The sequence below is a fragment of the Molothrus ater genome, chromosome Z, assembly GCF_012460135.2.
Source record: "Molothrus ater isolate BHLD 08-10-18 breed brown headed cowbird chromosome Z, BPBGC_Mater_1.1, whole genome shotgun sequence".
NCBI classification, from domain to species: Eukaryota; Metazoa; Chordata; class Aves; order Passeriformes; family Icteridae; genus Molothrus; species Molothrus ater.
In genome coordinates, this window is record NC_050511.2 from 69,507,592 (window position 1) to 69,523,025 (window position 15,434).

At 45.7% G+C, this 15,434-nt stretch overlaps 2 protein-coding genes across 2 annotated transcripts; both read right to left on the bottom strand.

Moving 5' to 3' along the window:
- Positions 1–354: 354 nt before the first annotated feature.
- On the bottom strand, positions 355–12,024 carry CCDC125 (coiled-coil domain containing 125). The gene is made up of 12 exons (XM_036402558.1): positions 11,998–12,024; positions 11,422–11,798; positions 10,281–10,339; positions 9,598–9,684; positions 8,693–8,770; positions 7,927–8,012; positions 6,265–6,347; positions 5,605–5,717; positions 3,778–3,885; positions 2,637–2,808; positions 1,282–1,415; positions 355–706 (listed from the first exon to the last, which is right to left on the bottom strand). The coding sequence occupies exons 2-12, from the start codon at positions 11,690–11,692 to the stop codon at positions 398–400; spliced, it is 1,500 nt and encodes a 499-aa protein (XP_036258451.1). The 5' UTR covers positions 11,693–11,798; positions 11,998–12,024; the 3' UTR covers positions 355–397.
- Positions 12,025–12,791: 767 nt separating this feature from the next.
- On the bottom strand, positions 12,792–15,413 carry AK6 (adenylate kinase 6). Its single transcript, XM_036403977.2, has 5 exons — positions 15,362–15,413; positions 14,723–14,815; positions 13,975–14,033; positions 13,716–13,861; positions 12,792–13,624 (listed from the first exon to the last, which is right to left on the bottom strand). Exons 1-5 carry the CDS (start codon positions 15,387–15,389, stop codon positions 13,435–13,437), a joined length of 516 nt encoding a protein of 171 aa, XP_036259870.1. The 5' UTR covers positions 15,390–15,413; the 3' UTR covers positions 12,792–13,434.
- Positions 15,414–15,434: the final 21 nt, after the last annotated feature.

Consider the following 15,434-nt stretch of genomic DNA (forward strand, 5'->3'; position numbering starts at 1 on the left):
CCATCCGGGTCTTGTGATGTCACACCCTCAGACCCCGGTGACGTCACTGCCACGACATCTGCCACCCTCAGGCCCTGTCTATGCCCGTTCCAGTGACATCACACCCCTCACAAGTGATGTCACTGCCACTCCATCAGCCCTGCCTGTACAGACCCCTGCTCAGTTCCTGTCTGTGCCCATTCCAGTGACATCATACCCCTCACAGTGACATCACTGTCACTCCATCCCTGGGCACTGGGCTCAGGGGAGGCCCAGGCCCCGGAACACCATGCCCTGCTGAAGCTGGTGAAGCTGCCCCTCTCCCACAGGGCCCATGCTGTGCCATCAGCCCCACAGTGACACCATCACACACAGTTCCAGGTGTTTCCACGACAATCTTCTTTTTCACAAAGCCACACTATGGCGAGAGCACCCGCAGTCCCTCAGCCATGCCCAAGGGCCAAGAGCGCGGCCTTGGCAGCATGGCGGCTGCGCCCGTGAGGGGCGGGCAGGCACAGCTCGGGGCAGGGGCGGCCGGGGGGCGCTGCGCTCCGAGCCTTCTGAGCCTCCCTGGGCTCTGACACCTTCCTGGGCTCTGACACCTTCCTGGGCTCCGACACCTTCCTGCCGTGTGCCCCCCGGCCTGCCCCGGCCTGGCCTCCGCCGCCCGGGCCAGCATGTAGCTGACCTTGCGCTGGTGCGCCAGGGCCTCCTCCTTGTCGTTCACCTGCGGAGAGGAAGGAGAGCAGGCCACAGTCAGCTTGGGGTACTGTGAACCCAGCTAACACACGCACTCCAGGAGGTGAACCAGGTGACAGTAAACAATTTTAAAATCAAAAATTATGGGAATTAGAAAATTCAGGAAAAAGAAAATTCAGGGAGCTAGAAAGAAAGGCTTAGTAGGCCCTGGGAAAATGTTAAAGGTAGGCCCTGGGGAATGTTAGGCCTTGTGTTTGCTAGATCATGGGAAACTGCACCTGTGTAGTCAGTATATGATGAATGATATAATTGTTAGATTAGATAGAATTTTTGTTTAAAGAATCATAAGAAACTATGTTAGAGGTTTGAGGGGATCACAAGGAATCCATGCTTGGATGAAATCAATGTATACAATAGAACAATGTAAGTTTAATAATTAATATGTAAGTTACATAATGATAAGATATAAATACACATTTGGTCGGGAACCATGTCAGGTCAGATTTGGGTCTGTACCCCTGACACCCAGAACTCTTCAACAAAAGCACCTGCATATAATCATTCCGTGATTGTGTGTTCCTGAATGCTGACACAGGTACTGACCAGATCAATCAGCATCCTGAGGATCTCGTGGGCGCTGTCCAGCTCCTCCACCTTCCTGCAGTCCCCCTCTGACGAGAGCAAGCTGGACAGCTTCCTCCCCAGGTTGGTCTTGCTGCCCTCCAACTTGACGTGCTCTGTGGAAAACACAGGTGTGTCAGCTGCTGAACTGCTCAGGTAGGGAAAAACGACTTTGGGAGAAAGTAGGCACTTGTAAACCTGGATCCCATAGAAAATAATTTAATAATTTAAAATAATTTAGTTTTTTTTTAATACCATAAAAAAGGGCAATACGAGCTGCAGCTTCCCCCACTGCATGGTACACGGCAGGTTCCCACTGCTCCTGCTGTCCCACAAAGGCTACACAGACCTTACACGGAGGCACATTGAGAATTCTTTGTGCTCTATGGAAAATACACTTTTGATGCTCTAGTTAAAGAATAATTCAAGGTAGTTTGTTTTTAAACCATAAGTAGCCTAAAAAGTCCAAAGATTCTCTGACACAGGCCACAAACTTAAAAGTCTGTAAGATTTCCAGAAAACACATTAAAATTAAGGAACAGCTGTGCCAGTTAACGGAGCCTGAAAGCAATGGTGTCAGCATAGGGGAAACAGCTACTCAAGGTTATGCTGCTGTAGTGCTACACCCCAGGAGAGCCCAAGGGATCTGGGAGACACAGCACACTTCTAAGCCTGGCACCTCCTGGCCAATGGTCAAAACAAAGATATTGTGCCATTCCTGAAGTCTGCAGTGGTTCTGACCATGATGTAAGCACTTAATTAATTCTCTTTAAACCTTTTTAATTTTTTTTTTTAAAGAATAAATTATTATTAGAATTATTCTTATTTACAGATCGGAATTCTTCCTCTTTTACACAGGGCTTTGTAACTCTGTATTAATGTAATAAAACTAGTAAACACTAATATTGATACATATGCATAATTAAAGGCTAAAAATATTCAAGAAAAAAAAACCATCTGTTTGGTACTCCAGTGAATTTTGGAGTGGCCTGGGTTAGAAGAGACCTTGAAGCTCAACTTGTTCCACACCTTCCACTAGACCACGTTGCTCAATACCCCATTTGGAGCTAAAAAAAGCTCCAAATACACTTTTTTCCTTTTTGCATTTCTCCCCCTTCCCCAACTCTTCCATGGAGCCAACTTGAAACAAAACCCCCAACACCAGAGCAGTTGCTGGTAGCACACAACCAGCCAGATGTCAGCTCTCCTGAGTGCAGTGCCCAAGCCCTGCTCAGCAGCTCAGGCACCAGCACACATCCAACAGGGGCAGAAGAGGCCCTGCTCTGCCAGCCCCACACACACAGACAGACAGACACACAGACACACTGCCCAGCTACCAGCGCCCCGCAGGCGTCTCCAGCTTGCAAATCTGCTCTCCTTCTTCACATTGATCACTTCTGCCAGCCTCAGGGCCTGCTCCTGCCTCTGCATCAGCTGCTGCTCAAACGCAATCCTGAAGGCATCTGCCATGATGTACGCTTCATCCTTACTCTTCTTCAGGTTTTCCATCTGGTTTTAGTTCGGGGAAAATTTAAAACGTGTTAGATAATTTGGAAGCAAAAGCAGATTTAAAATTAAGACACAGACAGCTTGCAAGTAAATATAATCAAGGAAGTAGCAGGAACCAAAGGGTTTTCCTGACATGTAAAGAAATGGATTTTGAAACATGTACTAAGGTCCTAACTCTTCATTGTCTGCAAATATTCACATTCCCAGCCACCTACACAATCATTTCTGTGTATTTATTTATCTCTGCACATCTACAAGAGCTCAAGGAGGGAAATAATAACCCATCGCATCCCGGCCAAGCAAGAAAAAAAGGAGCAGGAGATTGGAGCCCATATGAGAGACCTAAAGGGACAGGCCAGCACCTATTTTCAAAACCAGTTAGCCAACTGCAAGCTCTGCAGCAGGACCACAAGGATGGCTACCACACTTGCAGAGTCAAATACAAAATAGAAGAAAAATTGTAAATCCACACAGTTTCACTAAATAGAAAAAAATTAGGAGCCTGGAATTCACATAACTGATTTAACTGTGAGGTTAAAAGGTATTTTCCAGCAAGATCAGCTTGCTGCCCTAGCTGAGTGAGCGGGCTGTGGGAGCTGATGCCAACAAGGGAGGGGTGAAATGCACTGCCAGGAAGGAAGGGAAAGGTTCAGTGCTAGTCCACATGCAGTGTGTACATTCATGGAGAGCACACACTTAGGGCGTGTTCCCTTTTTTCAGATTAAAAAATATGGGGAGAAAGAATGCAAAAATATTTTTTTTAACTAGTAAAGCTGAGTAGATAAAAATAATTTTTTTTTCTACCAGCAGAAGTTATGGCATTACAAGCATCACAAACGAACTTCACAGTGTTTTGAGATCCATTGTGGTTGTGAGAGTTTGGGTAAACAGTGTCTGGGTGTTTCTGGCTTTGTTTGGACTGGTGCAGGAGCACCCCCTCCTCGTCGCCACGCTGCCAGGCCTCCTCACCTCTTGCTTGAGATGAAGGAGCTGCTTCCGAGTGAGAGCTGCCACTCTGGCACACGGGCAGGGCTGCCCCTTGGCAGGACTGCAGGTGCAGGCTCCCAGCACTGCCAGCTGGAACACAGAGCAACCCCGAGGTCAGCATCTGCTCACAGAGGTGCGAAAAACGCCAATCACTTGTTCTTGAAATTTTAAAAGTTTAATAGGAATAAAATGGTTGTAAAAATATAATTAGAGTAATAATAATTTGGACAATTTCGATTAGGACAATATGAGACAACAGAAACAAAGAGTTATGGACAGTCTGGGTACCTTTTCTGGGCAAAATAAGCCCGATAAAGGACCCAGGTTAACAGAGGATTAACCCTTAAAACAACAGCCTGTTGCATATTCATACACCTCATCCATGATGCATCAATTCCATTCAAACACAGGATTCTGCCTGGGCAGTGTCAGCTGCTTCCTCTGAATCCTGACAGCTCTTCAGGGCTGAGTGAGGCAGGAAGAAGTTCATTTGTTCTGATAATGGAGCAATAAATTCCATTTCTCTGAAAGATTCAGGTGTCCTGTGGCTGCTATCTCAGTGCCAGTCCTTTCTTTAGAAAAAGTATCTTACATAGCAAAGTTTCTATTTTAACCTTATAACCTAAAACTATATTTAACACATTACTTAAAAAATTATTACAGCATCATTTTCTAACATAACACTTATAATATTCATTATAACATTTGCCAAAAGCCAATCATAAAATACGCATTTTTCACAGAGGGGCCAGCAGAAACTCCCCCCCCCGGAACCATGAGCAGCTGCGGGAGATGGAGGGGAATGACTCACAGTGAGAGCTGTGTTTTCAGGCAAAACCTGACAGATGGGTGTGCCACACCCTGCAGCCCTCACTGGCTACTGCTGGGCTCGGTACAGCGCCAGCAACCACGGTCAGGTGCTAGGCAGAATGAAAATAAGCATCACCGCTTGTGAAAAATAGCCCGATGCCTTCTCCTGCCTGATCTTTCTTTGCAAGGTGGACCAGGTAGAAGAAAACTGATTAACAGGCATGCAAAGGCATGTGCTAATTAGCCAAAAATGGGTTCAAATAAAAGGGTGTGTAATGAGCAATTATATATATATTTTTTTTCTCTGTGTCATTTGTACACAATGCGAAAAATGCGTATTTTATGATTGGCTTTTTGCAAATATTAAAATGAATATTATTTGTGTTATGTTAGAAAGTAATGCTGTATTAATTTTCTTAAGTAGTGTGTTAAATATAGTTTTAAGTTATAACAAACTGTTAAAATAGAAACTGTGCTATGTAAGAAACTTTTTCTAAAGAAAGGACTCACAGTGAGATAGCAGCCACAGGACACCTGAATCTTTCAGAGAAAGAGAATTCATTGCTCCATTATCAGAACAAATGAACTTCTTCCTGCCTTGCTCAGCCCTGAAGAGCTGTCAGGATTCAGAGGAAGCAGCTGACACTGCCCAGACAGAATCCTGTGTTTGAATGGAATTTATGCATCATGGATGAGGTGTATGAATGTGCAACAGGCTGTTGCTTTTAAGGGTTAATCCTCTGTTAACGTGGGTCCTTTTTGGGGCTTATTTTGCCCAGAAAAAGGTACCTGGACTGTCCATAACTCTTTGTTTCTATTGTCTCATATTGTCCTAATCCTAATTGTCCAAATTATTATTACTCTAATTGTATTACTATATTTACAACCATTTTATTACTATTAAACTTTTAAAATTTTAAAAACAAGTGATTGGCAGTTTTTCACACAAAAACATATCTCTGAAGCAGCCATTTGGAAAAACACACAGGCAATACTTACTTCAAGACCTGTGAAATCAGTGATGTCACTTTTGTTCAACATGTTCTCCTGAAAAACTTTCTGTTGTTTCACATCTAGCATTGCAAGGAATTCCAAGCACTGCTGGTTCAGGACTACAAAATAAAACAAAGGAAGAGAATTACAAATATCTCCTGCTCCAACTTCTTCATTTCTGAGTTCAACTACACCTGAATGAGGCAGCTTTACAGCTCAAGCATCAGTTTGGGAACAAGATGAGTGTGTAGAAGGCGAAACTCATCTCCCAGTTGTTTCTCCTGGTGTGTTCTCCCAGAAGTAATGGCCCACTTAGAGAGGAGCATTTCCTGTATTGTTCTGCCTCAGGACTGAGTGCCCGTCTCCTTGTACACTCAGAAGTCAGGCAGCCTCCCATTTAGGACAGCACAACATCGGGCAAGTGATGATTTAACTCAGCTATTTCAAAGCTTTTTGGAAGGCAAAAATGAAGGAAAGGGACTCGGGTCTTCTGATTCAGTGGCTGCCCTGGCTGCTTTCCAGTTTAATTTCCAGGCTTCTGCAGATCCACTAAGATCAGCTGCCAGGAACAAGACGTTGATCCCCACAGGAATCTTCCACCACAGCTAAAACCTGATTTATTCCTGAAAAACAGTGTATTCAGAGGAATAGCTGCTGCTGGCTTACTTGCATTTTCAGCCTTAAGTGTTTTAACTTCTTCTGTCCTCAGTTTCAATGCTTCCTTAAGAGCTGCATTTTCACAGTATATCCTGTAGAAGTCAGAAAATGGCTTTATTATAATCTTAAAAACGTTTTTAAGTGGGCAGTCAATAATTTTAAAAATAACCTGTTAAAATATGGTATCTAATATTTCTGAAAATTAAAATTAGGATTACTTGACAGACAGAATAAAAAAATCAAAAGTGAAAGGAGTTGAGTACTAGATATACATTAAAAAAAATCCCAAACCTTCATGTGTAAGTAGGCAGTGCCCATAGCTTTAACAAGATATTAGTTTAAGTGTCACATTTCCATTAGAAATGCAAAGAAATTGGTAATTATGAACCTCTGAAACACTTGCTAGAAATTTCCTATTTCCTTGAAGGAACAAAAGTGACATTTGAGGAGCACAGCTCTGGTCTGTAAACTTCCTGTAGTCTGAATCCTGTTTTCAAGAACAGCTGTGCCTTCAGGTGTTGCTACGTGAGAACACACAACACACACTGATAATGCATTTTTCCTTGAAGCATTTCCCTCTTGAGCAGAACACTGGCAATCCAGCGTCCTAAATGTCAAAGCAATACAATTTATTTGGTGCACCTCAGCTCTCAGTAAATGCAGCCTTGGAAAAAACCCAAGGGAAATGCTCATTCTTCTTGTCCTGCTGCCTCAGATGTCAGAAAACTATCAGAAAAATATGAGATGCTGTGCAAAGCAGGCTGAGCCCCTGGCTGTCAGCTTTCTGAAGCTATGTCTGTGTCTTCCACCAGCCAACAGCAGTTTTGTGGCTCCACAGACTGCACAGCCACATTTCCAACCTACTCAGTCAGGAAAGCCAGAGAGCCTTTCAAGAGGCATCCCTTGACAAATGTGTCTCTGGAATAGTTTGTAAACTTGTGGCTTACTCTTTGATTCGAAGCTGAAACATATTTAAATATAAAACCATATTCTGATTTGTAAAAACAACAGCAAGAATATTAACAAATAATGACAATAACAACTCTGATGGGTAGACTTTAGAGATACAATTTCTACATGTAAATGAGTGAGCCTGCTGGTCCCATTTCTCAAGGTCTGTTATGTATAATTAGTTTAGAGCCTCTGGCACATTCCTCTTGCCCAGCCACACCTGCTGTCCACCCAGAGTGACTCCTATTTAACAAAGAACCTCTTGATCAACCTCTCTCTCAGGCACTGCATTTTACCTGTACTCATGCCCGGACCTACAGTGCCAGACAATAAAGAAATGATTAACCAGGGAATTATATTTCCACACGCATGAACATACCATTATTTTCTCTGCCTTATCTGTGGTTAAGGTAAATAAGGATAATCAATCCCCCAGCTGGCTAATATCATATGATTCAAAAAAACTTAGCCTAGGAAAGCCAGCCTACTGACACCTAAAAAAAAAAAGAAATCAGGACGATACATCTAGAAGTTTTAATTGAAAAATACAAATGTGACTAGTGTGAACAATCAAAATGGTTCAGAATTTGGAAAGGAATTGGGAAAATACAACGAACCTGAGGAAGCAAATTTGGAACACAGAACAGAAGACATAGAGCACTCAGTGCAATTTTAAGAATCAACCAAAAACCCCAGTGATACACAGTGTAAGCCAAATACCTGTCATATTTTTCTGTCCAGGTGTCTTCTATGTTTTTAAATCTGTCCTGATCAAATTCAATTTCCCACTGCAAAATATTTATTTCCTGTGGAAACAAAACAAACTTACAGCAGCTCATTAGAGGGTTCCCCCCAGAAGGGTGCCAGGGATGCTGGGTTTGGCAGAAATCTGAGAGACAATCTGAGATCAAATAACAAATAACAGATTTGGTACTAGACACCAAAGTTTCTGCACCACTGGCCTAGGGACTCCAGTCTCTGTTCAGAACTACTCCTTCCAGAGGCCTCCAACAGAGACAAACCCACGCTGTCCCACCTCCCTGTCCCACTCCCATGGTGTGGAATAGAGCAGAACAAGAACCTTTGTTCTTCTAGGAGGAACAAAGCAAAGAACTCAGTTTGACAAGGGAGCTCTACACCACCTCCCTCCTAAAACTGGGCAGCCATTCTTCAGGGTCCCTGGGAAGCCTCAGCTGAATCCCTGAGGAGCTGTGCAGCTCACTCTGGGCAACTGAAACCCTCAACCAACACCAGCTCAAAGTACAGGAGGAGCTCTGGTGGTTTTACGGTATTATAATGATAGCATGAAAAGGCCGAAATCCAAAGAGATAAATTAATATTTCCACTTTCTACCAAAAAGGGACAGGAATTCCTTTTATAAAACCCCTGGAATTAATGTCAGTTAATAGCACATTACATAGACAGTCTGATAACCCCTTTTTAATAGCCATGGGCTTCTCTGTGTGAAGGAAACACCCACACTTACCTTCTCTAGAGTCCTCTTTTCTTCCTCAGTTTTCTGAAGCATTGCTTTTGTATGGCTCGTGGCTTTATCAAATACTGCCTGCAAAATCAACAAACAACCAAAGCAAAACCCAAAATGCAACTCTGTCAAACGCTGTGATTAAACTGAGTTAATTTTCAGTTTCACACCCATAGTCAAACAGCAGAGTGCAGAGTCACAAACACCAGCAGCCTCCTCATGAGCCCCAGAGGGTTCTGATCTCAAGTCTAACTGAGCACAACAAACTTTTTGGGTTTCAATCCCAGAACCTCTGCTGCATCATTCAGGTTGAGATCGTGTCTTCTTCAGGAAATCACACCTTGAACAACTGGGTTACAACACACCTAAGCTCTGATCCAGGCCTAACTGGCTACAAATATGTGATGGTAGAAACTACACAATTAGAAATGGGTTATGTAAGTAGGTTAAATTCCAGGAACTGATTTCAGCAGAATTTGTTATGAAAGAGAATAAGAATACTACAAATGGTGAACAAAAGAACAACCTGACATTTAAGGCACAGTGTCCTCTAGGGCAGCAGATGGAGCAGCCAACTCAAAATACTCATGCTTTGCAGCAGGATTCCAAGCACTGCCTAAATATTCAATATAAGGGACTGCAAAAAGCCCTTAATTTTATCTTTAGTAGATAAATCCTCAAGGATTGTCAAAGCTAAAATTATAAGAATTGCTACAACACTAAAGTCTTCTTAAATAACACACTAGTTGCAGTAAATTGTAGAGGCAAGTCTGTGGACACCTGCAGACTCGATGATGTAAATTGCAGTCCTGGGAAGGCCTTAAGGTTTTTGAGGTTTTGATGAGGAGCAGCAGAAGATTTCCTCTGTTTTCCTTGTTACCACCAAGAGATTTCTGAACAGCTCCTACCATGCTCTGCAGGATTCTTAGGGCTTCATCTTTTCCTTCAAGCTGTCTTTGAGATGCTTCAAGCTCAACCTTCAGAATTTCAAGTTCCTGAGGTAAAGCAAAGTAGACACACTGAGTAAAAGCCAAGGTAATCCTGATAAGATTTGGCTGTAAAACCAATGTAAATTCGCCCTCCTCAAAAAACAAACCTCTGTTTTACCTGCATGATGTCTTTCCATGGGCTCACCTGAGGTCAGAGAACACAGTGCAGGTGGAACGTGTATTTTTACAGCTGAAGTCAGCTGGCTGTGATGCCAACACCTCAACACATTTAACCACAGTAAAATCAAAATGTACTGTTAACTACCTTTCAAGAAACATGCAGACTAAAAATCCAAAGATTGTTTACACATTTTCAAGCCCCAAAGCTTAATAAAACATAAACATCTGCTAGAAAAGTACAGCAGTACCTTCACTATTCTCTCCATCTTTAAAAATATTTTGTAAACAAACCCCCCAGAATATAAAGTACACAAAATCACACTACAATTTCCTGACATAAAGTTTAATGAAACTTCCAACTCCTGCTGTAATTCCAAGAACCTCGGTGCACCCAAGTCTCCCAGCATGCCAAGGTCCTCTTGCTACATGGGAGGGAAATGCAGATTTGGAGAGCAGCACCCTGGGCACTGCTGGTTACCAACCTCCAGAGCTTCCCGAAGCTGTTGCTTTAGTTCCTCATTTGACACTTCAGTATTAGATTCTGTAGGATCCATAGAAGACAATAAATGATAAGATATTGTGACATTTAAATTTTAAAAAAAGTGAGGATTTGACCCTGAAAACAGGTAACATACAAAGGTGAATTTTCATCTTTGTGTTGTGCGGGTTTTTTTCTTGTGGACCTAATAAACAGATTTAAGAAACACACCAATATAATCTTCAAACACATTGCTTCAGAATTGAAGAAGTGAAATGGGGGAAAAATGTCAGCTGTAAAGAGACATAAAGTAAAGGCAAACATCTTATAACTTCCTTTAAAATAAAGCCAACAAAATTGCCATCCTGATTTTTAAAAAAATTGTTTAGATTCTTTTCTGATTGTAACTTTTCAACATCCACACTCAAAACAACAGCTAGCACTATTTAGAAGTAGGGGCAATTTTCAGGAGGCAGAGATAGCTCAGCTTACTGTGGAAAGGATGACAGGGAATTGTTTAAAGGAGAGAAATAAGTAAGTTACAAAGAAATACCTCAGTCAAAATATTAAAGATTGACAGGAAAGCAGCCAGACTGTAATGAACAGCACTGCCTACATTTGATTGTTTTTACAGCAGCATTGCCTTCACAAAGAAAGGAAGATGAATGCCAATGCAGGTTCTAAAAGCTACTTCCTAACCCCTAATGTAAGCCAATTCACTAATTTCAACTAAAGAGCAAAAAAGATTTTGAATATTTAGCTATAAACTTTAGGAACTGTCTTTGGGAAGATTTTAACTGACTTAAAGCAGGAATCCAAGCAGTGCCACCCATTTTCACAGACACAGCCAAACCCATGCTGGTACACCCACCACAGGATGCTCTCTGATAAATGTTGCTTTCAAATGCAGAATTAAACACCTTAAAACTGGACATTTTACACTAAGAATGGCCACTGCCTTCAACACTGAGAGGCAATTCTCCTGCTCATGTTCCGGGAGGAATCTGGAGGATCCCAGCCCTTCAGGGATTTTGGCAAGTGGTTCGAATTAAACGTGATGACACTTTGTGAGGCAGCTGAACGGCTCACTTCCACTAACAAAAACCTTTCGTATGGTGAATAATTAACTTCCAAATTACTCTTACCACAGCTATTCTGCCGTGTGGAACTAGAGGCAGGTTTTTTGAGTGATCCATCGTAAAAGCTGTTTCGTTTTGGAGCAGGAAGAGCTGCAGCATCACTTTCTTCTGCTACCTTTGCGGACAAGGGGGAATTACAAGTCTTTCCAGACCCCTTCCTAGATCTAACTGAATAGGAATTTTGTAAGTTTTCCCCTTCATAAACACCTCCCGGTCTTCTCCCCAGTCCGTTTCCCAGGTCTCCACATGTCATGTCATCCTCTTCTGCTTCCTCCATCTTCTCCTCCTTTTTTTCGGGTTTTCCGTTGGTTTGGGGTTTTTTTCCCTGACCGAGGGCCCCTCACCTACCGGTGAACAGCGCCTCCTGCAAGGCCAGATTTCATCTGGAAAAACAGGAAAGCTCCGCGTTTACAGCAGCAGGGCGAGCGCCGGGAGGGAAACGCGGGGCTGCGGGAGCCGGGGCTGCCGAACCCCCGCTGCCGCCCGCGGTGAGAGCCCGGCCCGGGGGGGACATTCCCGAGGGGACACACCTGGAGGACACAGCGGGGGGACCCCCCGGCCGCGCCCGGGACCCCGACCCACCTGCGCGCCCGCCAGCGGCTGCCGGAGCGGTCCCGCCCCGGGGCGGCTCCGGGAGCGGCTCCGGGAGCGGCTCGAAAGGAGGGGTTTGCCCATTTCTGTTTCTTATCATTTGGTTTGCTCATTTATCATGGTTTTTATCCCCGTCCCCTGCACGGCCCGGACCCGCGTGGGAACGCGAGCTGCGGTGACCAGGCACGGCCACTCCAACTGGTCCCATCCCAGTTCTCCCGGACTGGGGCTGTCCGGACACCCCACACAATCCCCTCACCTGTTCCCTACTCTCGGCAGCCTCTGCCCCAGCTGCCACAATGCCCGGCCCAATTCTCCCAGGAGACACACTGTTTTTCACCGTTTTGCTTTATTATATCATCAGTTTTCTGTTGCAGTACTGCTGCACAAGTGTCACCAAAAAAAAAAAAAAAAAAAACAACCAAAAAATCCCAACAGCACATTTGGAATAAAAAATAAAGCTGCAAATATGTGACAACAACACTCTTCACAACAGAATTTCTCAAGAAAGTTGTTTTACTAGCCAAACTCGTGTATATAAAGGGTTTAGAAGCAAGTACTTCCTTCAGAACCTTCCACAAGGCTTTCCTTCCAAGCAGCTTTTCTGTGAGGACCGGTTTCCTGTTCCTTGTGCAGCCCTGCCCCCCTGGGGCCCAGGCTTTAAACAGCACTCAGAACAGATCCTACTGCATCTGTGACCATGCTCGGGATCCATGCGGGTCTGTCCCGACACAGCATGCAGCTCCTGGGTCATCCTCCCATCACTGGGACAGGGAAGACAGAGAAAAAAGGAAAAATGAAGTTTATTGTTTAACACTCCAGACCAGTGCTCACATAGCTGATGTTTCCTTACACATGAAGGAATCTCCAAAAGCCCCGTGCAATCATTTCAAAGCAACTCTCACATCACTTGTCTTCCCTCCAACACCTTAGCCTGCAGCAAACCCTCCCTCTCTGCATTGTCCTCACATGCCTACAGTGCAGCACAGCAGGTTTTAGACCCACAACTCAAACCAACTCCTTTCCAGGACACTGTTCCACCCTCTGGAAATCAAAACTGCTTCAACTGCCACCTGTTATCAGCAGGATTTTACAGTTTTCTCACAGGAAATTCATGGTTTGGTTTTAATTGTAAGGTCTAAAGAATTCTCAGTTACTGAACACAGCTCCTGGTACTGAGGACAACCGCCTCATTTTGATCCTTTCAGTCACTTCTCCTGCTGTATCAGTTTTATCAGTATCAGTTCTCCTGTTGCCTCTCAGGGTGCTGTTACACATCCTCACACACCCTGGCTACTCTCAATCTTCTCCTACTCCCCAGCCACTTACAACAAAACTCAGGTTCATTTACAGTACAAGAATTACAAACATAATTTATTAAACCCTCCCTCCCAAAAAGAGATCCAGCAGTTACTGTTTCATCAAAAGTCAGTTATTGTCCTTCATCCATTGCTCAATCCATTGCATAATCTGATCCAAATTTCTCTCTAGGTCCTCTGGAGTGTTGCTGGGTAACTGGTGCACAATTTCCTTTTTATAGGACAACACAGCTTCCTCATACAAAGTCTGAAAAATTTCGCATTGAATGTTGTCCTGCAGCTTCTTGCCCGTGTAGCCCCTGGAGAGAGAGCAGCAAGAGGCAGAGTGAGGCACAGAGGGAGGCTGAGGAGGGGTTTTGGGGCCGGTGCAATGACACCCAGGTGACAGACCTGCTGTGCAGCCTATCGTACAGACAGGAGTTGTCTGTGCGCAGCACGAACACGATGTGGAACCAGCGCTCGGGGAAGAAGTCGCAGCCATGGTAATCCACAATCACCCCTCCCTCGCTCATCCTGGCCTCCAGCTCATCCACTACCTGCACACAGAGAGGGGGAGAGGTCAGACTCACCTGGAAATGCACTGAGAGAGACAGGGGGGCTCACCTGCACTGCTCAGAGAGCAGAGGGGTGGCCCGGGACCTGCACTCACTCTGTCCTCATCCAGGATGGGGCAGTTGTACTCCTCATCAAAGCCTTCATAGAGCTCTCCTGCAGCACAGAGGAATCACAGGTGTTTGCTGGGTGCCACAGCAGTTACCATGGTAATTTAGCACAATAATTCACATTTCTGTTTTTGTCTCAGGAGATTGCAGGCAAAAGGCAGAGTTCAGGGTAGGGAGCACTTTGTTTACAAATGCATGTCACTATGAGTTTGTCATTTATTACTTAGCACCAAGTGTGCTGCTACAGACATGCCTGCTGAAGTAAATTAATTTAATTTGAATAGAACTGCATGTTGGTCTGGCCTGGAAGGGACCTCAGAGCCCACCCAGTGCCACCATGGCAGGGACACCTTCCACTGTCCCAGTGTCCAGCCTGGCCTTGGGCACTGCCAGGGATGCAGGGCCTGCCCACCCTGGGAACAATTCCTCATTGCCAAGATCCCATCCAGCCCTGCCCTCTGACAGTGGGAGCCATTCCCTGGCTCCTGTCCCTCCACGCCTTGTCCCCAGTCCCTCTGCAGCTCTCCTGGAGCCCCTTTAGGCCCTGGAGGGGGCTCTGATGTCTCCTTGGACTGTTCTCCTCTCTCACAGCCCAGCCCAGGTGTCCCAGACAGGTGTGCAGGGGCTCCCAGTGCCCGAGGCAGCCCAGCAGAGTCCCGGCCAGCAGCTCCACAGAGATAGAGAGGGGCTCTCTCTGTCCCCATGTCACAGCTCGGGGCTGCTGTCACACAGCACCTTCCTTGGCCAGGTCCCCCACGTTGACATAGCTCAGCCCAGATCTGGAAGCCAGCTCCTTTCCCAGCGTGGTTTTCCCAACTCCCGGCGTGCCTGCAGAACAAACCGCAGCCAAAGGTAAGGGGAGAGCTGCAGGTCACCACGAAGAGCCCCCGCCAAGCGCCCTGGAGCCTTCTGACAGCCCACATCGCAGAGTTCATGGGTTGAAAAGGGGCAAAAAGCTGCGGGACAAAGAGAAACAGGCTGGGGCAGTGAAACGGGAAAACAGGGAGAGAACTCGGACTGTGAGCAGGAACGCCACTCCCAGCGTGCGGGACACAAGGGAAATCCGCACTCCTTCGAAAACCCCCAAGTAACACAGAGGAGATGCACACTCTCATGAGGGAGGGGAGCTGCAAAGCCACCCCGGGCTGCACCCACACCTCGGAGCAGCCAGGCTGCTGCCTCACACCGGAACCGCCCCGGCTGTAATGGGGCCCGGGGCCCGGGCCCCGACCCCAAATCCCGCCGGGCTGGAACCCCGCGCCCCGAATCCCCTCAGGCCGGGCCAGGGCTGGGACCCCAGTGAGCCCACACCCGCAGCTCCCCGGGCCGCGATGGGGCCGTGCCTCGCTGCCCCCCAGTGTCCCCGGTTCCCACCGGTGATGAGCACATTGGGCCGCCTCATGGCTGCCGCCCGTCGCCTTGGAGACACGTGCGCAGGGGCCTCCGC